The sequence below is a fragment of the Sinocyclocheilus grahami genome, unplaced genomic scaffold (genome assembly GCF_001515645.1).
Source record: "Sinocyclocheilus grahami isolate Dianchi unplaced genomic scaffold, SAMN03320097.WGS_v1.1 scaffold338.1, whole genome shotgun sequence".
NCBI lineage: Eukaryota > Metazoa > Chordata > Actinopteri > Cypriniformes > Cyprinidae > Sinocyclocheilus > Sinocyclocheilus grahami.
Genome location: NW_015505517.1, coordinates 595007 through 618666, shown reverse-complemented (window position 1 = coordinate 618666; position 23660 = coordinate 595007). Strand labels below are relative to the sequence as shown.

General features: G+C 40.0%; 1 protein-coding gene across 3 annotated transcripts in view; it reads left to right on the top strand.

The window, feature by feature from the left end:
- The first annotated feature begins 528 nt into the window (after nt 1–528).
- slc8a3 (solute carrier family 8 member 3) overlaps nt 529–23660 on the top strand; it is a 46809-nt gene continuing 23677 nt past the window's right edge. For all 3 annotated transcript variants that reach the window (XM_016295598.1, XM_016295597.1, XM_016295596.1), the window contains exons 1-2: nt 529–895; nt 16877–18733. In XM_016295598.1, coding sequence (XP_016151084.1) covers nt 16962–18733 — 1772 coding nt within the window. In that variant the 5' untranslated portion in view covers nt 529–895; nt 16877–16961. The remainder of the gene's footprint in view (nt 896–16876; nt 18734–23660) is intronic.

The following is a 23660-nucleotide window of genomic DNA, read 5'->3' as shown; positions in this document are numbered from 1 at the left end:
GCGTGGTGTTTTAAACGTTGTTTCAAGGCACGCGCGCAGATGTGATATTACATGCACATGAATTATGGTGCATCTTCTCGGTCCCAGCTGATGCGGTGACGTAGACGCGTGTGTTTGGCGGAGGGTGTGTTTCCAAGGCGAAATCTGGAGAAGGGGGGAGAGAGAGGTGACTTTAATTCTCAATATTTGCCATCTTAAAATTCTCCCTCTCGTGATGCACGGAAAACGAGCAGGACAAGTCGCGCGGTCTCTCAACTGCATGATCAAATGAAGCCGTAATTAAGCAAGCGGGTGATGCCTGCAGATGAAATGCACAGATGCTGACCTACGGACGGCTGTAGATGCAGCGGTTGCACCGGTGCTGACTCGGGATGCTTGGTCATGAAATGATACGAGGCCCGCTCGGTTGTGAGAACACCAACTTGTTTCCTGCGCTATAACGTGAGAAGAGCAGAGAGCGCGAGAGAGAGAGAGAGAGAGAGAGAGGGGGGAGAGAGGGAGGAGGAGGAGGGGGCGCGAGTGTTCATTCGCCGCTGTTGCTCGGGGCTCGCGGAAGAACCGATCACATGGATTCCAAGGTTCCATTTTTCAACGGCGCTTCGATCTGAGCGCGCGCTGACAGCCCCGGTGACCGGCGCATCCATCAGAGCCGCGCGAGGGAAAGAGGCATCACTTCGCCGGTTCCATCGATCTGCCGGAACTGGGCAGGCACCGGAGTCGGTCCGTGTGTGCGTGTGCGCACGAGTGAGGAGGGCGAAAGCGGCCCTGGGGTACTTCTGCCACCGAGGAGCAGCCAGCTGCACGTTTAACGGAGAGGAAACCGATCCGGCTGGAATAATTGGCGTTGCCGAAAATCATTTAGGAGGAAAGCATTACTCATTTGCTCAAATCACCGGTACGTACCTTCCGTTCAATGCGTTTGCGCGTAGCTATTGGTTAAGTCAGCGATAATTAGTGCAGTTCGAGGCGCCACCGACTTTATTTAGGGGTAGTTTGAATGTTGCGAATTTGCCTCGGTGAACGTCAGACGCTGTTCGGAGTGGATGTGATCAGCGCGATGTGGAATTGCTGTGGAGAGAGAATGTCTCCAAATTTGCGTCACAGGATCATTTCCACCATAATGCCACTCAAACGTAAAATGATCATTGGCAGTGCTGAATTCGTCATCGTAGTGATTACAGAAAGCACCATAATGATCTCGATTACATTATTTTTATGATAAAATATGTGGATTTAATTAATAGTGATTTCGAGACTCGTATGGATCATTTGGGCTGAGAACCAAGAACCGGTCTCGTTTTTTAAACGAATGTTTGCCTGACGTTTAGCGGTCAGCGGTTTCCGAACGTAGCTTCATCCGCTAATGCGGACAGATCACCGTACTAAAATACTCTCGACAGCGTTTCCTGCACTACTACTCAGCGGCAACACCGCTACCGAATCTAGTGATCAGTATAGTTCGATTCCCGAACAAATGACTCCTCTGAGCCGGTTCTTTTTGAGTGAATCATCAACATGCTGCGCGCCCAATGTAGACCGATTCCTGAACGATTTACTCTTATGAGCCGGTTCTTCTTAGTGAATCCAAAACTTACAGCGCGGCCAGTCTAGTTCGATTCCCTAACGAGTGACTCCTATGAGCCGGTTCTTTTTTGGGAATCAAAAACATGTATCAATCACTCGGAGCCGTTTTGACTGAGTGACTTACTGAGCCCCAATTTATTAGTTTAATCAGTTTCATCTTTTGACTGCTGTTTGAAGTAATTGTGAATAATTCGTATTTTCATTTTTTGTGTTCAAAAGTATTAGAAATCGCTCAAAGAACTGCAATCGGAACGAGCATTGTTAAATGTCTTACTACTTCCATCCCTGTGGAACATTTATAAGGAGAAGTGTCGCTCGAGGCGGAGGTGAAACCATTTATGATCTGTTTGTTCAGTCATTTGCCTTTTAAACGGAGGATGTGCGCGCTTCTACGTACGTTACTGAAAGTAATACCCTCCCGAGTCTTTCACAGAATCCCAGCATCCTACACGTCAAATTTGGTCCACCAGTTTTTAGGTCCCTCATGCTGTATTTCTGTCAAACATGATGGTAAACTCACACTTGAGGCAGTGTGGATTTGTAATATGTGCATATGGGATTGTAGAGTTAGTCATCTGATGTGAGTTCCTCATGTTCTTTTGGGGGTCCGAACAGGTAAAGAGAATTTGCTGAGATATGTGATTAATTCAGGACAGCTGCCACCTGCCACACTCTCCTACACTCTGTTTATATCCCTATCAGGTGTTGCCCCAACTGAGGATTTCTTAAAATAGGGTGGGGGGAGGCTCGTGTTTGTGGGTGGCTCTAGTTCGCTCTGTCTCCTGTTACCCTGAGAGATGTGTAGCACTTCTTCTTTCCTCACCAGGACGGTGAAAGCCAGAACTTTGGGAAACAGATATGCTGCCGGTGGCAAACTTGCTGTTGTGCGTTTGTGTGCTATTTGGCTTTACAATGCCATTTGTGGGTGTGAGTGTGTATGACAAAAATACCTAAATTTGTATACACACTCGCAGACATGACTGACTGCCTCCAATTTTTTCTCTAATGAGCACACAAAATTCGTTAGCTTAAAGGCCTCATTAGTATGTTAATTAGCCTGAGTTGTTCATAGGCCTTTTGTGTGAATATTTGTAGTCTATTCATTGTCTGAAGTGAGAACACTAAGATGCCTCTCAGCGGCAGTTGTCAACAGTTGCGTATGAACGGATTTGCTGAGGGTTCTGCGACGCAGGCTGAGGTGTGATATACGAGAAGTAGAGAGTGGAGGAGTGAAGACGGAAGTTCCCAAACATACCTTTTCCCCCACGATTTACGCCTAGTGCATTGCCCATTTGCTAGCAAGTCCCAGTCATGTAGATTGTGTTTGCTTCGAAAAGCATCGAGGCAGCTATTTGCTGTTTGCCCATTGATTACAGGTGCCAACGAGGTACTTTAATGCATGCTGAGATCCACATGATCGTATTAGCCTGCAGCCCACAGGCATATCATTGCCATGGGAACAGCTGAGGCGATGGAAAGGAGGTTACCCACGATTGGCTCACCATCCTGAAACGCTGCCAGTCATGTTTCTTGAGAGGTCTGACCTGATCTTGGTTTGAATGAGATTCAAACCCACCATCTGTGTGATTGGATCAAGACATTGTCAACGGCTCATATTTTAACCTGTTGATTTCGTTGAGTTTCATTTCATTGAACCAGTGTTGGAGAAGTAGCCATAAGCTACTCGTAATTAAAAGTAGTTAAAGTGATCGTTTACCCATAAATGAAAATTCTGGCATCATTTACTCATACTCATGTTGTTACAAACCTGTATGATTTAGTTTTTTTCTGCGGAACTCAAAAGACGAAATTTTTTTAATGTGTTAATTTTTTTAAACCATACGTTGACAAAAAGTCAATGAATCCCATGAATTGTTGTTATTGTTTAAAGGGGTCATATGATGCGATTTCAAGTTTTCCAAGTTTTCTTTGAAGTGTTACAAGCTGATTGTGCATAGATAAGATCCCTGAAGTTGCAAAGACTAAAGTCTCAAATCCAAAGAGATATTCTTTATCAAAGTTAAGACTCTGCCATGCCCCCCTAAAACGGCTCGTTCTAACACGCCCCCAGATATCTAGGTCACTATGTGGGAATATTTGCATAATGCGCCCAAATGTGCAAGCAAAGAAAGAAGGCGTGGTTTCAGTAACCGCAGTTAGTGTTGAAGCAGCATGTCAGGGAGACGCTGTGTGTTTCTAGGTGAAAGCAAAAGCACTTTATTTGGCCTTCCGAAAGTAGATGCATTTAGGAATCTTTAAGATTACTTACAACAGAACAGCAATGCATTTTATGGACGACTGTTTCGTGAACCTAGGAGAGGAGGTGATTCTGACTTTCCTATGACAATCTGGCGCTTCTGAATCAGCTACTGTTTTGTTATTAGTTTAAGTATTTGCTATTGACTGTTCAAATGCGGAGTTTTGCACATCGTGTGTGTACACGTGTGTGTGTGAGAGAGAGACAGCGTCACATCACAGTGGAGTCAGCTGTCTTAACCGCGGCTTGTGTACTGCATCATTACTGTGTCTGTTCCCCTTTTGGGCTTGCCCTGATGGTAAAACTAATGACATTATTTACTGTCTTTACATTTATTTTGAAAGATGAAGCTGGCGATTATGGTAAGGGCCGTTACATTTCCGACGAGTGCTTGCGGTGTTCGGCCAATCACAATGCACTGGGTCAGCTGGCCAATCAGAGCAGACTGCGCTTGTTGGAAGGAGGGACTTTGTAGAAAACGAAGCGTTTGAGAGAGGGGGGGTATAGAGGACCTACAATAATGTACAGTATTTGAAAAATAATGTGTTTTTTTAACATTAAAGCATGTCAACATATTCTGTTACACCAAATACAAAAAATAATGATCTTTAAAAAACCATCATATGACCCCTTTAAATTAATTGAAATAAATCTGAAATCAAATACAATTATAAATTATATCTATAAACAGTAGAGTATGGTGCTAGCAACAGCTAGGTCATGGGTTTGATTCCCAGGAAAAGCAAGAACTGCTAAATGTAAATTTGTACTCTGAAAGTATTCTCACAACTTTGTAAAATTACAGTTGAACCTCTAATGTCACATGGACTGTTTTATCGATGTCCTTACTGCGTTTCTGGGGCTGGGAGTATTTCAGTTACTGGTATGTTGCTGTTTATGCAGGGTCAGAAAGCTCTCGGATTTCATCAAAAATATCTTAATTTGTGTTCCGAAGATGAACGGAGGTCTTACGGGTTTAGAACGACATGAGGGTGAGTAATTAATGACATCATATAATTATATATATATATATATATGTTTGGATGACAGTATTCTTCAGAATGTCTTTTTCTTCTTTCACAGAAGAAAGTCAGTCATACAATTTTTCTCCAGTCCACCAACAGAAATTGTATGCAGATAGTCTTTAAATTTCAATAATCAGATTATTATGACAGAAAAAGAGTGAGGAAAAACAGACCAAGAGCAGGAGGAGGATGAAAGGAGAAATGTGTAATTGTAAGCATGGAACAGCTACTTGCTCTCCGACCTATCTCTGTGTGGGCTTTCCAAGCAATGCTGTGTGAAAGTGTGTGTGTCGTCTCTTCTATTGTATTTTTAGTGCATTACTTTTTCATGCTGGCATTGACTCTGATGCTGAGAGCGTGAAAGAGATGGTATGCGTGTGTGTTGCCGTCTCTGTCAGCACTCTGCCATCTCATGGGTGTATTTGGAATAATGTATAAGATCTTTTTCACGTTCTGAAATGTGTTTGCTTACCTCCAAGAGTGCATCAACACACACACACACAGGAGACCTGCACCTCGAGACTTGGAGACTCAAATTGTGGTTTTATTACACAGTGTTTTGGAGGGTCAAATTGGGATTATACTCTTACACATATGAGTGCATTTGACCAGAGCTGAAGATCTCCTGAGGTCGTCTGTGTGGGTGTTTAGCAGAGAGATCTTTCTTTCCAGTCCTCTGAGCAGCTACACACTCCTAATTCACAATACAATAACATGACCTGGGGATTATCAGTTTATGTTCCTCATTATTAGCAATAATCAAGGTATTTTGTTAAATTAGTGCTGTTTAGTTATGTTTAATTAACATTAACTATAATGTTTAGTAAATTATTGTTGTTAGGCCTGGGCGATAAAACGGCATCGATATTTATCGACGATACACCTTCTTCGATAACGATATAAAAAATCTTCGATATAGTGCATGATATAGGCACGTGCTATGAGTGACGCAGTCAGCACACACAAACACGAACACATGCTGAATTGAGTGCTGTGCCTGCCTGTGATGAGGAGATTGTGAATAAAAAATGTATATTAGTCGAATTTAGTCACAAATTTGTGGAGGTTTATTCCTTTTCACTGCGTCTCATATGTTTTTAAAGGCAATCTGCATGATGGGCAATTCGGCTCTTTGTATTAAGCAATGCATAAATACATGATGCTGTTTTGTTCATAATTGTTTATGCAATTTACAAAATTATATTTGATTTATATGAGTTAATTTAGACAATGCACTTTTTTATAGACAGTTATTTCCTTGAGTTGACAATTGAAATACGCTGCATTATTTTGCTCATTGTGCCCTCCTGTGGCCTCGGGAGACAAGCCAAAAGTTTCCTTAAAGGGGTCATATGATGTTGCTAAAAAGAACATTATTTTGTGTATTTGGTGTAATGCAATGTGTTTATGCGGTTTAAAGTAAAAAAAACACATTATTTTCCACATACTGTACATTATTGTTTCTCCTCTATGCCCTGCCTTTCTGAAACGCGTTGATTTTTACAAAGCTCATCGGTCTGAAAAAGCGAGGTGTGCTGTGATTGGCCAGCTATCCAGTGCATTGTGATTGGCCGAATACCTCAAGCGTGTGACAGAAATGTTCCGCCCCTTACCATACTGTGTTTCCATCATACAGTCTATGGTTTCCATGTGTCCGGCGCGACGAGACAAAACCAATAAAACCCATTACAAACGAGGCATTTGTTGCATTCAGTGGGGACATAATTACTGATTGTAATGACTTATACTGTGTTTTTACGCTTTGCGTTGCGTATTGCGCTGCGTAAACCTAAAACCATGTCTGCATTTGTGATCGGAGAAATGACAAACAATAAGCGCTACTCTACACTGCTCAAACTCGCATTTGAATCATCAGTGGCAAATTGTTTAAATATAAAAAACGTACTTACAGGCTGTGAGTCAGAAGCACCAGACTGTCCTTGCAAAGTTGGAAGTTGGAACACTTTATATAAACATTATGTCCTCTTTTGGAAGGCCAAACAAAGTAGTTTTATTCGACAAAGGAGGCTTGCGGCAACCACATGTGACGACCCCGGGCTGGACTCTGCTTCGTCCACGGTGAAAGCCGATCCGGTGATCCACAGCGAAGTTTATGTTTTTCCTCAGCAACCAGCACGAATCAGCTCCAGGCATAAGGAAGCGGATATCATCCTCTTTTGGAAGACCAAACAAAGTAGTTTCGCTTTCACAATGAAACACGCAGCGTCTCCACGACATGGCGGCGGCGGCAACAAAACTACAGCGAGAATAAAAGTTACGCCTTCTTTCTTTGCGTGAACATTTGGGCGGCGTTATGCAAATCTTCCCACACATTGACGTAAATATGTGGGGGCATGTTTAAACGAGGCGTTTTAGGAGGGAATGGACAAGTCTTAACTTTTATAAAGAATATCTCTTTGGATTGGAGACTTTAGTCTTTGCAACTTTACAGATCTTCTTTATGCACCAAGAGCTTGTAACACTCCAAAGAGAAAGGAAAAATTTTAATCGCATCATATGACCCCTTTAAGACCTATTTAATCTGCATATAAAACATTAGAAATTAGATATTTGTTTAATTTTTATTGTGTGTTTGACTGTTAAAACAAAAAAAAATAGTTGTCTGTCTCAATAAATTGGGTTAATTTAAAAATACAGTGGTTAAATTTAAACATTTTTTTCTATTGCTCTTTGTTTTAAAAAAGGTTATAAAAATGTCAGTAATTATCGATACCGAACGATATGAAACATTATATCGTTGATACATTTTTTTTAGCTATATCGCCCAGCCCTAATTGTTGTACATGTTTCCATTTACTTCAAAATGTCATATTTAAATCAATGTGTTATTTGTCATTTCTGTGTCATTTTTGTTAAATTCGCTAACAGTTTCTAAGTGACAATTGTTTCCACGCCATTTTTTCAGTATATGTAAAACATCGGAGCAAATTGTGATTTTTAAGTTTCACCTTTGTGTGGTTTGAAAATCTGCAGTCATCACAGCCATACTATACCAAATGTGTCTTGAAAAGCCACAGTGCGGAGCTGCTCACAGAGGACATTTTTGTTGCATTTCTGTCTTTCAGGATGTTTAATTTTCACATAATGGCCAGACTGACTGCATGATCAGTGTTGTAGGATTTGTGAGAAGAAAACGAACAGTTACGTTTAAAATGACCCAGAGGAAGGGCTGTAAAGGAGTTTTCAGACTGGAGATGTTAAGCATGTAAAAATGTTTATGCTCAACAAAGCTGCATTTATTTGATGGAAAATAAAGTAATATTGTGAAATATTATTACAATTTAAATTCTGTTTTAGATAAGATATTTTAAAATGTAATTTATTCCTGTGATGCAAAGCTGAATTTTCAGCATCGTTCTTTACAGCACCAGTCTTTAGTGTCACATGATCCTTCAGAAATCATTCTAATACGTAGGGCTGGGCGGTATATCGACTTTGTACGATATATCGATATTTTCTTTACAAGCGATTTGATGTGAGGCAATGCCGTTTATATCGATATACAGTAGTTTGATACGAGCGCATCTGAAAATATAGTGGAGGACACAGACTGAGCTGCTGCGGAGAAAGTGCATAATTGTTCTAAACATGTGACAAGCTTCATATTATGGCCTTTTTAAAAACTGGTAAGACATAGTTTATAGTTTCGTTTGGCATATTAGTTTAAGCAGCTCGGCCCATCATGCTCTGACAGAAAGGCTGCGTGTGCCGCTGACATTACTCGCGCTGTTTAATGTGTTTGAGATGTGCTGTCTTCCTGAATGCATAACTTACATTTCACAGGTATATTCTCCATCTGTAAATGTTAGAAAACCATGGAAATATTTCAATTTTTCTGTCAGAAGAGCATGAGCCTTCTGCTTTGAGATTCTCCGCTAAACGAGCATGCACGCCAAACAGACAGAGCTCAATTAAATAGGAGCACAATAATTCTGACTAAAATATACATTTCGCTGAAATATTTGTAGTTGGACAATAAATTTCACATGTAGAATTTTAAATCTACAAGTAAGTCTATTTTTATGATAGCACTGACTGTAAAGTGACTGTAATGGGGTAATCAAAATAGCCTAACACAACTCTGTGCTTTTGTTTTCATTTATTTTCATTTTTAGTTTAGTGAATTTAACTTTAAAATAGTTGTTTTTAGATTGCAATGTTACAATGTTAGAATGAAATGTGATTTTAACCCTTTTTTGCACATAATATAAAGGCTTACATGGTTATTCACTTTATTTGTTTTCATAGCCTTTAATATTTATTGTTTTGTTGGACAACATTGGGTGGTAAGTGAAATATATATATATATTAAATACAGATTTTTAAAAATACAAATACAAAATACCGAGATATATACTGTATATCGCAAATCGGCCAAAAAATATCGAGATATGAATTTTTGCCCATATCGCCCAGGCCTACTAATACGCTGATCTTCTGCTCAAGAAACATTATTATTAGTATTATTATTATTAACAATCTTATTATTAGCAATGTTGACAACAGCGTGCTTAAATATTTTGTGGAAACTTATAAATTAAATTATAAAAGTAATTACTGTCATGTTGGACCAATTTAATGCATACTTGCTAAATAAAAGTGCTGATTTCTTAAAAAAAAACAAAAAAACTACAGATCCCAAGTTTTTTAACCTTATTGTGTGTGTTTTATATAAATATATAAAATATTTATATATATACAAAATATTTGTAATGAAATGAAAGATTGTTCAGTCAAGAGGTCAATCTGTGAGGCTTAGATGTAGTTTTTGTCAAATGTCTTTTGACTATATTCCCACAAAATTTGAACATTGCTAAGCAGCGAAAGATACAAATTCTATGGGAATACTTGTCTGTTTTTGTGTGTGTATGAATGTGGCTCTCACTATGCTTTGATGGTAATGTTGTGTGATAGTTTGGTTGTTTGGCAGTATAATAAACAGTCTGGTCACTGTGGTCCAGTGGATTGGATTCAGTTTCTCTGATGAGCAGATCCAAACCTGCGCCGGGCCCCAAACTCACACACATCCGAGCTTTGTTTGATTTTTAGGAGCATGATTTCAGAGACTCATAAAAATATTCCTGTCCCACGCGTTTCAGTGTGTTGCTATGGTAACAGGTGCTGACTTCATGTGCAGGGATAAGACAGATCTATAGCTTCAGACACTCAGCGGCTATTCAGATATAATGCTAGCGCCACCACAGACACACACACACTTTTAGTTACGCTCTCTGAGGAGCAACTCTTCTTGTTTGGAAGCTTTTAAATATAATGTTCTCATTTGAGATTATTTGCTGATACCTGTCCTGTTAATGTGAGGGACATGTTCTAAAAGTCGAAAAAATGAAGAGAGATTACAAACACAGACAAGTGTCATTGTGTGTAGCAGTGTGTTTGTAGTAAATTAGAGTTACACCAGTTGTCACCCACAATCTGCTGACTAATTCATCCCACATTCTCTTTCTTGTCACTAAAAAAGAAAGTTCACTTCAATAATGAAGATTACAGGTGCCAAAGGAGTTTTTATTGTATTATGATGTAATCAAAAAGAAAGTGTGTTGCTGTAAATCAGTATTGCTGGTCTTCAGCAATAAGTGGAAGGTGAATTAATGCATTTATGCCAAGAAATAATTTATCCACTTTAAAAATATAGAGTATTTTCAAACTTTTTTGGGGCACTGTATGTGTATTAAAGGATTAGTTCACTTCCAGAATAAAAATTTCCTGATAATTTATTCACCCCCATGTCATCCAAGATGTTCATGTCTTTCTCTCTTCAGTCGAAAGGAAATTAAGGTTTTTGAGGAAAACATTACAGGATTTTTCTCCATATAGTGGACTTCAATGGAAGCCAACAGGTTAAAGGTCAAAATTACGGTTTCAGTGCAGCTGCAAAGGGCTCTACATGATCCCAGCCCAGGAATAAGTTTCTAATCTAGTGAAATGATCTGTCATTTTCTAAAAAAATAATGTATATGTACTTTTTAACCACAAATGCTCATCTTCCACTAGCTCTGTTATGCGTGTCCGTGACTTCATGCATTGCATAATCACGTTGAAAAGGTCACACGCAGTTAGTTCTTCATCTATGTACTTCAGATAAAGAAGGTAGAGTAGGGCGAAAAACTCCATCTCGTTTTCTCCTCTAACTTCTAAATCATCTTGACACCGTTGTTTTACCTTTTTTTTGAATAGGGCATTTGACTTGATTATGTAATGCGTGAGGTCAAGCTAGTGCAAGATGAGCATTTGTGGTTTAAAAAGTATACAAATTTTTATTTTTCTTAGAAAATGGCAGATCGTTTTGCTAGATAAGACCCTTATTCCTCGTCTGGGATCGTGTAGACCCCTTTGAAGTTGCATTGAAACTGCAGTTTGGACCTTCAACCCATTGGCTCCCATTGAAAACCTTAATTTCTTTTTGACTGAAGAGAGAAAGACATGAACATCTTGGATGACATGGGGGTGAGTAAATTATCAGGAAATTTAAATTCTGGAAGTTAACTAATCCTTTACCATGAGACAAGTAATAATCTTTAATGTGTAAACCTTGTGATTATACGCATCATGTCACTACAGGCTTCCTCTTTATTTTCTCTTCTTTCTTCCTATATTTATTGTTGTATATGGTAGTGTAGACAGAGAGGAGGGGGCAGCTCAAGGCTTCAGGCTGGGCTCTTTTGCTTTACAAAACAGTTTTTCCTCATTAGGCCTTCTGTTTCTACACTGTGCTGTTTACTTACAGCCCACTGCATATGTGTGAGTGTGAGAGTGTTTGTTTTACTCACTATAATCAGGTCTGGCCTGATGGCTCTTGCATAGTCCACTTATGCTCATCTGCATCTGTCTCACAACAGCTTTTGAGTTTATGCGTTTTAGGAGTTTGATCATGCAACGTAGTTAAACTGCTTCCTGATTGTTAGGAAGCAGTTGCAAGAATCATAAAATATTTAATGATTCTGGTTCCTTAGCGGTTTTTCTTACTAATTTGTAGAAAGAAATAATTAGGATTAAAGGGGTCATATGATGTTGCTAAAAAGAACATTATTTTGTGTATTTGGTGTAATGAAATGTGTTTATGCGGTTTAAGGTAAAAAAAAAAACACATTATTTTCCATATACTGTACATTATTATTTCTCTTCTATGCCCCGCCTTTCTGAAATGTGTCGATGAAACGCGAAAATGCTCTGATTGGCCAGCTATCCAGTGCGTAGTGATTGGCCGAATACCTCAAGCGTGTGACGGAAATGTTACGCCCCTTACCATACTGTGATGCCCTGTCAGGCCGGAGCGACGAGACAAAAACATTAAAACCCATTATAAATGAGGCATTTGTTGCATCCAGTGGGGACATAATTACGGATTATAATGACTTATACTGTCTTTTTACGCCTTGCACCGCGCCACGTAAACATAAAACCATGTCTGCATTTGTGATCGGGGAATTGACAAACAACAAGCGCTACGCTTCACTGCTCAAAACACGTGTTTGAATCATCAGTGGCAAATCCTTTAAATATAAAAATCATACTCAACAGTCTGTGAGTCAGAACAGCCGGCATTGTAGTCTACTCTACCAGGATCAGGAAACAGTCCTCCATAAAATGTGCTGCACACATCTGAATATTTGGGTTGAACTGTTCTGGAACAGTGTTGTAAATACAACTTAACCACTGATTTCTAGTCGTGTCCTCTTTTGGAAGGCCAAAAAAAGTATTTTCGCTTTCACAACGAAACACAGCATCACACACGGCGGCCTTGAGTCAGTGGCTTGCGGCTACCAATGTGACGACCCTGGGCTAGACTCCGCTTCGTCCGCGGTAAAAGCCGATCCGGCGATCTACAGCACGAAGTTGATGTATTTCCTCAGCGACCAGCACGGATCAGCTCCAGGCATGATGAAGCGGATATCGTCCTCTTTTGGAAGGCCAAACCAAGTAGTTTCGCTTTCACAACGAAACACACAGAACACAAACGCGTCTTCAAGACACGGTTGCAGCAACAATACTACAGTGAGAATAAAAGTTACGCCGCCTTTCTTTGCGTGAACATTTGGGCGGCGTTATGCAAATCTTCCCACATCGTGACATAGACATGTAGGGGCGTGTGAGAACGAGCTGTTTTAGGTAGGCGTGGTTGACTCTTATAAACTTTTATAAAGAGTATCTCTTTGGATTTGAGACTTTAGTCTTTGCAACTTTACAGATCTTCTTTATGCACCAAGAGCTTGTAACACTTCAAAGAGAAAGGAAAAGTTGAAATCGCATCATATGACCCCTTTAAATGCAGGCTTTTCACAAATTAAGACCTCAAATGTGTCTCCTCTAGAAACTGTGCTTATATTTGCTAAGATACTGAAGTCTAGTTAAAAAGTCAGAGAGTCAGTACGAACTCAAACATTTCTCATCAGATTCCCTCAAGACCAAGTTATCTGAAATATGCTGTATATTTATTTACATATGCATATACATACATTACACATACAGTGGGTACGGAAAGTATTCAGACCCCCTTACATTTTTCACTCTTTGTTATTTTGCAGCCATTTGCTAAAATCATTTAAGTAAATTTTTTTTCCTCATTAATGTACACACAGCACCCCATATTGACAGAAAAACACAGAATTGTTGACAAAAAAAATTAACTTAAATGATTTTAGCAAATGGCTGCAATATAACAAAGAGTGAAAAATTTAAGCGGGTCTGAATACTTTCCGTACCCACTGTACATACACATTTTATAGCTCCATACCCTTACCATATCAAACTTATACTACTGTTAAAAAAATGTGGGGTCGTTTTTTATGTATTTGAAATAAGGATGCATTTATTATCAAGAATACAGTAAAACGGTAGTACTGTGAAATACTATTAAAATTTAAAATAGCTTTTTTCATTAAAGGGGTCATCGGATGCAAAATACTCTTTACATGTTGTTTGAACATAAATGTGTGTTTCAGTGTGTGTACACATCCACCCTATAATGATCAAAAATCCTCTGCGTTTTTTTAAATCCCTATAAATAATCCCCTTTCTCAAATCAAGCCGTTCACAGCTTCTTGCCTGTGTGACATCACACAGACCCAGACTCCTCCCACGTTTGTTGGTTGACGCTAGCGTTGTACCTTAGACCCGCCCTGAGTGAGCTGTCAACAGTCCGCCATTGTTTCGATGCTGGAGCAGGAGTAGACAAGAATGTCTCCTAAGAGATTGAGGTGCTTTGTTGATGGATGTAATAATGAACATAGCAGTCGTCATTTACTCTTGACATCTGAGCCGCTGAAGACGCAGTGAATTACTTTTGTTTTTGAAGGGAATGCAGCCCCCGATCTACCTAAATGCATTTATGTTTGCACAAATCATTTGTGATCTAGCCTCACCTACAGAAGAAGTGAGTATAAGGTTTTTTTTATGAATCTTTGAAAATCACCTTTCCTAATAACGTGCTAGTTAGCAAGTTCCGCAGCTAAATGCGGCTAAAGTAAACAGTCTCATGAGAATGGCTCGTCACCCCACGGAAGAGAGGGGCACAGAGCACATTAGCATTTAAAGAAATGCACTAAAACGGCTTGCTGTGTGTGAACAGAAAGTGTAGAGTGTTTTACACTACCATTGAGAAATTTTAACCAAAGTATGTTATGGACTTTTCATTAAGACCCTAAAGAATCATATCAACTTGTGGAAAATGGGCATCCGATGACCCCTTTAATATATTTAAAAATGTAATTTATTAATGTGATGGCAAAGCTGTATTTTCAGCATTGCTCCAGTCTTCAGTGTCACATGATCCTTCAGAAATCATTCTAATATGCTGACTTTGTGTTTAAGAAACATTTCTTATCATCAACATTGAAAGCAGTTATGCTGCATAATACTTTTGTATCTTTTTCATTATGAAACACAAAGTTCCAAATCTTCAGTTCAACAAAGTTCAAAACATTATAAAGGTTCAATTTAATACACCCTTGTTTAATAAAAGTAATAATCAAAAATTCTTGTTCAAAAAACTTACAGACCCCAAACTTATCAACATAGTGGATTTGAGACTAATTTTTATTTCTCCTAAGGAATTTGAAGAGAAACATGAGACATGGTGGATACTTAAATGAGACATCCATTCTGAGTTTTCAAAGAGCAACCCCTTGAGCAAAACAAATTTCCTCTGGGTGCATTTCTGTGTTAGAGGAAGAGCAAATGAACCGCACACACACCACCTCCATCTCCATGTGGATTCACCGGAGCTGCTCCCACACACTCCCAAAAACACACTCTGATCTCCACTGGTGCAGTGGGATAAAAATGTAATGAAATAATCTGTGGCCATATTAGTTAATTATTCCCAGCTCTCTGGGTGAAACCTGCATACATTTCATTTCCAGAACAGACACACAGAAACTCTGCTACAAAACCTACATAGGCACCATTCTAACAGTCATGTAACCTTCTAGTTAAAGACATATTTCACCCAAAACTGAAAATCCTGTCATCATTTACTCACACCTTTGTCATTCTAAACATGTATGACTTGCTTTTTCTGTGGAACATGATAAGATTTTCAAAAGTTCTTCAAAATATCTTCTTTTGTGTTTCACAGAAGAAATAAAGTCACACAAGTTTAGTAAATAATGTATAGAATATCCATTTTTGGGTCTCTTTATCTGGTTTGTGACGCTCGAAGTAGACACCAACTCTGTGTGCCACTTCTTACATTAAAGCTCAATTTATTTAAACCGCTTTTGGCTTTAGCATTTCGCTAAGCTAACAGAAACATACTCTATAAATAAATATACAAAAATGTGTATTACCCTGAAAGTTTTTATAATTCTTTTCAATGTTTATTTAACTTCATCAGCCATCTTGGGTTTATTTTATTATTTTTTTACTGAGGGCAAACCAGTTTCACCCCAAAAAAGTATTTTAGGATAAAATAGCCTTTTTAAGCAGGAGCCTTAAAATGCTACCTCCATAGGCAGCATGTTGGAACAGAGTAAAGGCTGATTTATACTTCTGCGTCGGACCTACGCCATAGCCTTTACGCCGTAGGCTATGCGTCAGTTTTCATTTATACTTCTGCGTCGTTGTCCGCGTCAACGTGCAGTACACATGCAAACCGCTAGTCAGCAGTGTCCACGGGCATGTAACTGGTGTAACCCGCAGTACCACGGCAAAAGCCAAAGAAGAAGCGGCTCGTCAGAGAAGCATTATGACGGCGGCAAATAAAAATAAAATCATTATTTAAAACTACAAAAAGGAGACAACAACGGAACAGGAGATGATGGCAATCTTTCAATCTGCACAAGGATTTGTACCACGGCAGATCAACATTGTTTGTTGCGGACAACTACTGATGTATAATGCTATGTAGTATAATAAATGATAAGACACTTGTTCTTTGCTTTGTTTTATTTTATATAAGAAGGTGTAACATTAAAATATATTAAAGTGCACTTAAACACACACAAAACTCAAGTACATATGGAGGGAGGGGTTCTTGCAGACCAATCACAGCGCTTGCGGTCTGCATAGAATTGATGCGCTGTTAGATTTTTGGAGAGGTGCACGTCTGGCTACGGCGTATGGGTGTGCGTCAATGTGTAAGCTACGGCGTACGTCCGACGCAGAAGTATAAATCAGCCTTAACACGCTGCCCTTGCTCTGTTGTTGATGTTTTCCAGTGCGTCATTTTGGACATTGCTTATTCTGGCAACATTCACACCTGCTGAGTGAGGCCTTTTAGCTTTCTGCTGTGTGGACCTTTAGTATTTCACCATATTATATCACACACACATGCACAGCTCGCAAACCTAACAAAGTATAATGGCTTTATTTGCTGAATTCTCAGATGGGTTTGCTTACATTACTTTTGCACTGCTCATACTCCTGACCGCTGATGTCAGGTGTCTTTCCTCGGCCATTAGGAAGGTGTTTTGATGAGTTACGTACCGGTTTGTTGTTCTCTGATTCACACCCTGCTTTTCTTCTCTCACAGGTGGCGTGTGGAACCAAAGACAGCCCAGTGCTGGATTCCCGAAGGACAGCTAGAGATCACAGACCCTTGAGGTGAAAGAGGGTGCATGGATCGCTCAAGGACAAAGACTTCTGCCTACCTCTGGTTGGGCGTGGTCTCCGTGGCATCAGCCTTCCTCTGCACAGAGGCGGGAGTCACGCCGAGCCCGTCCCTCTCGAATAACATCACATGCGTCCAGGAGGCGGGTCGATGCAAGCCTGGCATCATCTTACCCATTTGGTACCCTGAGGACCCTTCTATGGGCGACAAGATCGCCAGGGTCATTGTGTACTTCGTGGCAATGATCTACATGTTCCTGGGGGTGTCGATTATTGCAGATCGCTTCATGGCCGCCATTGAAGTCATCACCTCCCAGGAAAAAGAAATCATCATCAAACGTCCAAATGGTGAGACGACGACAACGACAATCCGAGTGTGGAACGAGACCGTGTCCAACCTCACACTCATGTCGTTGGGCTCCTCCGCCCCTGAGATCCTTCTCTCCGTTATCGAGATTTGCGGGCACGACTTCCACGCTGGTGAGCTTGGCCCAGCCACCATTGTAGGCAGCGCCGCCTTCAATATGTTTGTGATCATCGGCCTGTGCGTGTCAGTTATCCCCGAAGGGGAGGTCCGGAAGGTAAAACACCTGCGTGTGTTTTTCGTAACAGCCGCATGGAGCATGTTTGCCTACATCTGGCTCTATATGATCCTGGCTGTGTTCTCGCCCAACGTAGTCCAAGTATGGGAAGGGCTTCTCACCTTGGCGTTCTTCCCCATCTGTGTCATTCTAGCTTGGGTGGCCGACCGTCGCCTGCTCTTCTACAAGTTTATGCACAAAAAATATCGCACGGACAAGCACCGAGGCGTCATCATCGAGACGGAGGGTGACCGTTCAAAAGGCATCGAAATGGACGGAAAGATGATGAATTCTCATTTTGTTGATGGCGGAGCTGCTAGTAATTTGATGGGCCTGATTGAGGGCAAAGAGGTGGATGAGTCTCGCAGAGATATGATCCGTATCCTGAAGGACCTGAAGCAGAAACACCCGGAGAAGGAGCTGGACCAGCTGGTGGAGATGGCCAACTACTATGCACTGTCACACCAACAGAAGAGCAGAGCGTTTTATCGTATCCAGGCCACGAGGATGATGACCGGCGCCGGGAACATCCTCAAGAAGCACGTGGCCGAGCAGGCCAAACGCAGCACTAGCGTACAAGAAGTTCACATAGAAGAACCCGAGGAGTATGTGTCCCGCATTATGTTCGAACCTGCCATTTACCAGTGTCTGGAGAACTGTGGCGCTGTTCTCCTCACAATAGTTCGTAAAGGCGGCGACATCGCTAAAACAATCTATGTGGATTATAAAACGGAAGATGGCTCTGCGAATGCCGGTGCGGACTACGAGTTCACTGAGGGCACGGTGGTGTTCAAACCTGGTGAGGTTGTGAAGGAGATCACTGTTGGCATCATCGATGATGACATCTTTGAAGAGGACGAGCATTTCTTTTTGCGGCTCAGTAACGTGCGTGTTCTGGAGACTGAGGATGAGGTGCTGTCGCCCAGTAGCTTGCCGTACCCAAAGGCCTTGATAGGATTCCCTGCTGTTGCCACTGTTACCATCCTCGACGATGACCACGCAGGCATCTTCACTTTTGAAAGCGAGTCCATGCACGTGAGTGAGAGTGTGGGCATCATGGAAGTGAAAGTGCTGCGGACGTCAGGGGCGAGAGGGACGGTCATCATTCCGTTCCGCACGGTGGAGGGACTAGCTAAGGGCGGCGGAGAGGACTTTGAGGACGCGTATGGAGAGCTAGAGTTCAAAAACGACGAGACCTGGTAAATATGCTTTATTTAATTCACATTTATTCCCTTTTTTCAAGGCCAGAGAATAAAGAGGGTGGGATTTAGAAAGCTTAAAGATATACAGTGGCCTCAAAGTATTTTTTTGGAATGTCATTGCGTTAGATGTCTTTGCAAAATGTCAAACCAAGTGTCACTTGCAAACAAATGATGCTAAAGCTAACTAGCCAATTTGCAATTAATTTTGCACAAGCTGGTGTCAAGTTAATGAATGTATGAAGTGATGTCCTAATACTAAATACTTCTAAATCAAAATTCTTTTTTTGTCTTGATTTCGAACAATGCACCTATTGTTTTATTAATGAAAAACTATTAAAGTTACTTGTTTGTGAAAAAAATTATTTGCAAAGACATTCATACATTTCTTAAGTGTCCAAATTTTGGGGCCACTGTAAGAATGTGTACACACAGTTGAGGAGTTGTGCGAGGAAATCAGCGAGGAAATCAGCATAGGAAATAAACAAATTACAAGCATAGATAAATAACAGAACAAAGATACAAATGAAATAAGCAGTGCTTTATATTTTTCATGTAAGTCTAACAGTATTCAGGTACAGAAATTGAATAATGAAATGTTAAATAACACTGCATAGTTTTCACTATAAATTAAATCTAATAAATCTGTGTTAAAGCTACAAAAGTGATTTTTCTTTGTGTTTTGGTGTTTTGGAACGTTTAATTAACATTCATGACAGAGAAAGCAACACGAACATTAAACTGCTGTGAACCAATATACTGTTACACATCCATTTTCTTTCTCAAATGTTTCCCTTCACCTAAGCCATAAGCATCTGTGTTTACAAGGATACTTGCAGAGCACAGTATTTCAGGCACAAATAGATGCAGAAGTGAACAGAAATCAGTTTTCACGTGCATCTGCTTGGCTCTCACCGTGTCTATACTGGACACGAGCGACGCGACAAGATACAATGAACCCATTATAATCAGTGATGCTGTCTGTCTACACTGGAAGCGGCGCTACAAATCCCCGACAGTAAACTGATGCCGCTTTCTCTTTATGATGTACTGACACAAAGTAACGCATGGGAAAACGCCAGCCGCACTGCTTTCTCCTTCTTTCCAAAACGCCCTAATATAATAAATCCCATGCATATTAATATTTAAGGGAGTGTGTATATCTTAGTTTCTGTGTCTGGTCATTAATCGTTTCAGCATTTTTAATCCCATTCCCCTTTTTAAGTGGTCCTGGGGTGGGACCAATGAATTTTTAAACTCTAAATTTTGCAAGTAGCATCTGAATTAATATGAGGTTATAAAACATGCATGGATCATAATGAATAAATTTTTTTTAATGAAGTATAGCCTAGTGTCACATTGCAGAACATGTCAACTTTCCAGAAGTATTTTGTGTCAATTGTGCTGTATGCATTAACCAGCGCGTTAGGAAGAATTCCATTCATCCGCATTAAGTGACTGATTTAAAACTTTTAAAAAAAAATTAAAAAGTTATTTTTAAAAGTTTTTATTCATTATTATCTATGTATATTTTATTTATTTATTCATCTTTTTTAAAATGGTAAATTCAGTTGAACTTGGCTGCCAGTTGTATGATTTTTCTTTTACAATTTGAATATCTTGTGTTCCATGTAGAAAACATTTCAGTCAACATAAGGTTAAGCAGATAATGAAAGAGCTTTTAGTTTAAAGGGGTCATATGATGCGATTTCAAGTTTTCCTTTCTCTTTGGAGTGTTACAAGCTGTTCGTGAATAGATAAGATTCCTAAAGTTGCAAAGACTAAAGTCTCAAACCCAAAGAGATATTCTTTAATAATATTAAAGTTAAGACTCGTCCATGCTCTCCTAAAATGCCTCGTTTAAACACGCCCCCACATGTCTAGGTCACGATGTGGGAAAATTTGCATAACGCCGCCCAAGTGTTCACGCAAAGAAAGAAGGCGTAACTTTATTGTTGCTGCCACCGCCGCCGCCATGTCGTGGAGACGCTGTGTGTTTCATTGCGAAAGCGAAAATACTTTGTTTGGCCTTCCAAAAGAGGACACGACTAGAAATCAGTGGTTAAGTTGTATTTACAACACTGTTCCAGAACATTTCAACCCAAATATTCAGATGTGTGCAGCGCATTTTATGAAGGACTGTTTCCTGATCCTGGTAGGATAGACTACAATGCCGGCTGTTCTGACTCACAGACTGTAAGTACGTTTTTTATGTTTAAAGGATTTGCCACTGATGATTCAAACTCGAGTTTTGAGCAGTGAAGAGTAGCGCTTGTTGTTAGTCATTTCTCCGATCACAAATATAGACATGGTTTTATGTTTACGTGGCGCGATGCAACGCAACGCATAAATAGACAGTATAAGTCATTATAATCAGTAATTATGTCCCCACTGGATGCAACAAATGCCTCGTTTATAATGGGTTTTACTGATTTTGTCTGGCCGCTCCGGGACACGGCATCACAGTATGGTAAGGGGCGTAACATTTCCGTCACACACTTGAGGAATTTGGCCAATCACAACGCACTGGATAGCTGGCCAATCAGAGCACACCTCGCTTTTCAGACCGATGAGCTTTGTAAAAATCGTCGCGTTTTAGAAAGGCGGGGCATAGAGGAGAAACAATAATGTATAGTATGTGGAAAATAATGTTTTTTTTTACCTTAAACCGCATAAACACATTTCATTACACCAAATACACAAAATAATGTTATTTTTAGCAACATCATATTACCCCTTTAAAGCAAATAATTCTGCATAAGGAGCAGCTTGATTGAACTGACCAAATTTAGACATGAATGCATAATTCCTCTTGTGCTTTAGATAAACACATTTTTTAATTATGCTACTTTTTAATTATAAAAGATACATAAAAAATTAATTAAAAGTTTCATTCAATGTCCACTGGGCTGAAAAATCTCAGGAGGCACAGACAATTTGCTTGTCATTGCAAATTTGCGTGAAGAACAATGCATCCAAACAGCGTGAGTGGTATCATGTCTAGAAAGTGACACTTCAGCTCGTGTCGTACAGTAAATAGTGATGAAGGTATCATGACAGCCCTAGTACACGAATAGCAGGCACCATTCCTCAGTTACGGTTAAGCCTATGAACTCCTTGCAGAGAGAAAGTTGAGTAAAGGCATCTGCATCTATCATAACCAAGCACCTGCCGTTGCCACCAACAGGGTTTAAATCAACGGCACCCTAACCAGTGCGCTAACTAACTAGATTATATGGAGCTATCCAGCCTTCTGCTCTGCTTTAATTAAGAAAGGTCAGCAGTCAGCACAGGCATGATATATACAATTTGTGTCTCTCTCTCTTTTGTGGGGGAGTTTTATATCACTGTGACCCCTCTTCACTGACATTTAACCCTTTGGAGATAGAGACAGTAGATGAGAGACCAGGAAAGAAAATATTTAGAGAAAAGTGTATTCATCAGATGACACTTATAACCTACTAAAGCTGACAGAGTAAAGGAAAGAGCTCCGCCTCTCCATCTCTTTATATCCATCTCTTCATTTTTTCCTGTGCACACTATCATGGTGTTACACCCAGTGTGTGAGTGTGTGTGTGTGTGTGTGTGTGTCGGGGATCTCCTTCTCGGCTGGTGCTTGTTATATTCCCATGATGCTGCAGCACAATGCACCAGGAACCAATTTTCTCTGTCTCTTTTTCTCTCAAGTATTTTCATTTCAGATCACCAGTAATGGTGTCTTACTGGCCTGCTTTAATCGGCTCTAATTTATTATGCTGCTTGTGTTGTTTGGTGGTAATGCTTTTTGTGAGTAAAATAGCTTTATTTGAGCTCATTAATAATTAGGTGTGATTTGAGTTGTTGTAATTTATGATCCTCTGTAATTTGAGTCCACATAGTTTAAGTAGATGAAAGGCAAGTTACTTTATGACCAAGTTTAGACGCTGTAGTTTATGAGCTAGTAGCTGTGGTTATAGGCTGGTTGAATTACTAGTTGTAATTTTAGACACTGTAGTTCATGAGTTTGCTGTAAATACAGTTACTGGGAGTTAAGTATTATATTGTGTATGTATATATTAGGGCTGCCCCCTAATAGTCGACTAATCGTTAGTCGACCAGAAGAGGCTTGGTTGACCAAAATTTTATTAGTCGCTTAGTCGCAGAAAAACAAAAAAAACACAGGCGAAGTCAGTGACTAACAGATCGTTAACGGCTAGTCTATGGTAATACAGTACATCGGGCAGGACATCCAAACGCTCGCCTATCATTCATCGGCCTCAAATATGGCTTATCATCTGAAATATGAAAGTATTAGCAACTTTACATGGACGCAAAATCTATTGTTATTCAAGAGAAATATGCGCTATTCAAGTGAACAGTAGCGCGCTCACCGCATGACGGAGGCGCCGGTGCGCTCACTCTTAAAATACTGGTCATTTTTGCTCATACAGATAAGAGTAATACATCTTTCAAATCTGTAAAGACTGCGTTTATTTGTGTGTACTCACAATAACAACAAATAGTGCTTTTGTGAAATAATGAAAGCAAACATGATGCTCTTTCTGCCGTCTCGTTCTCTGTGAACTTGAGTGCAAAACACCGTGTAGCCTATATCTTTACCTTACGGACATGAAAAATATATCTATAGAGAGTGAAATGTCTACTTTCAAATAAACCAATTCAAATGGAAAACAAATATTATCCGATTATGTCATCTGTATGAAACATGCATACAGACGCATCCCTACTGCGGAGATGACGAGTCAGTGTCACCGACTTCATCTCTTAAACCGAAAACAAAGAAAGCACTAGTTTATAAGGTTATTAAAATGTTAATGCAGTTTCCTTACTGTTTTTCACGGACACATTCATAACTATTACTTCTGCGGTGCACTGTGGTAAGCTTTATTCGTGCGCTTGAGCGCATATTAGGCTACGTAGGCTATTG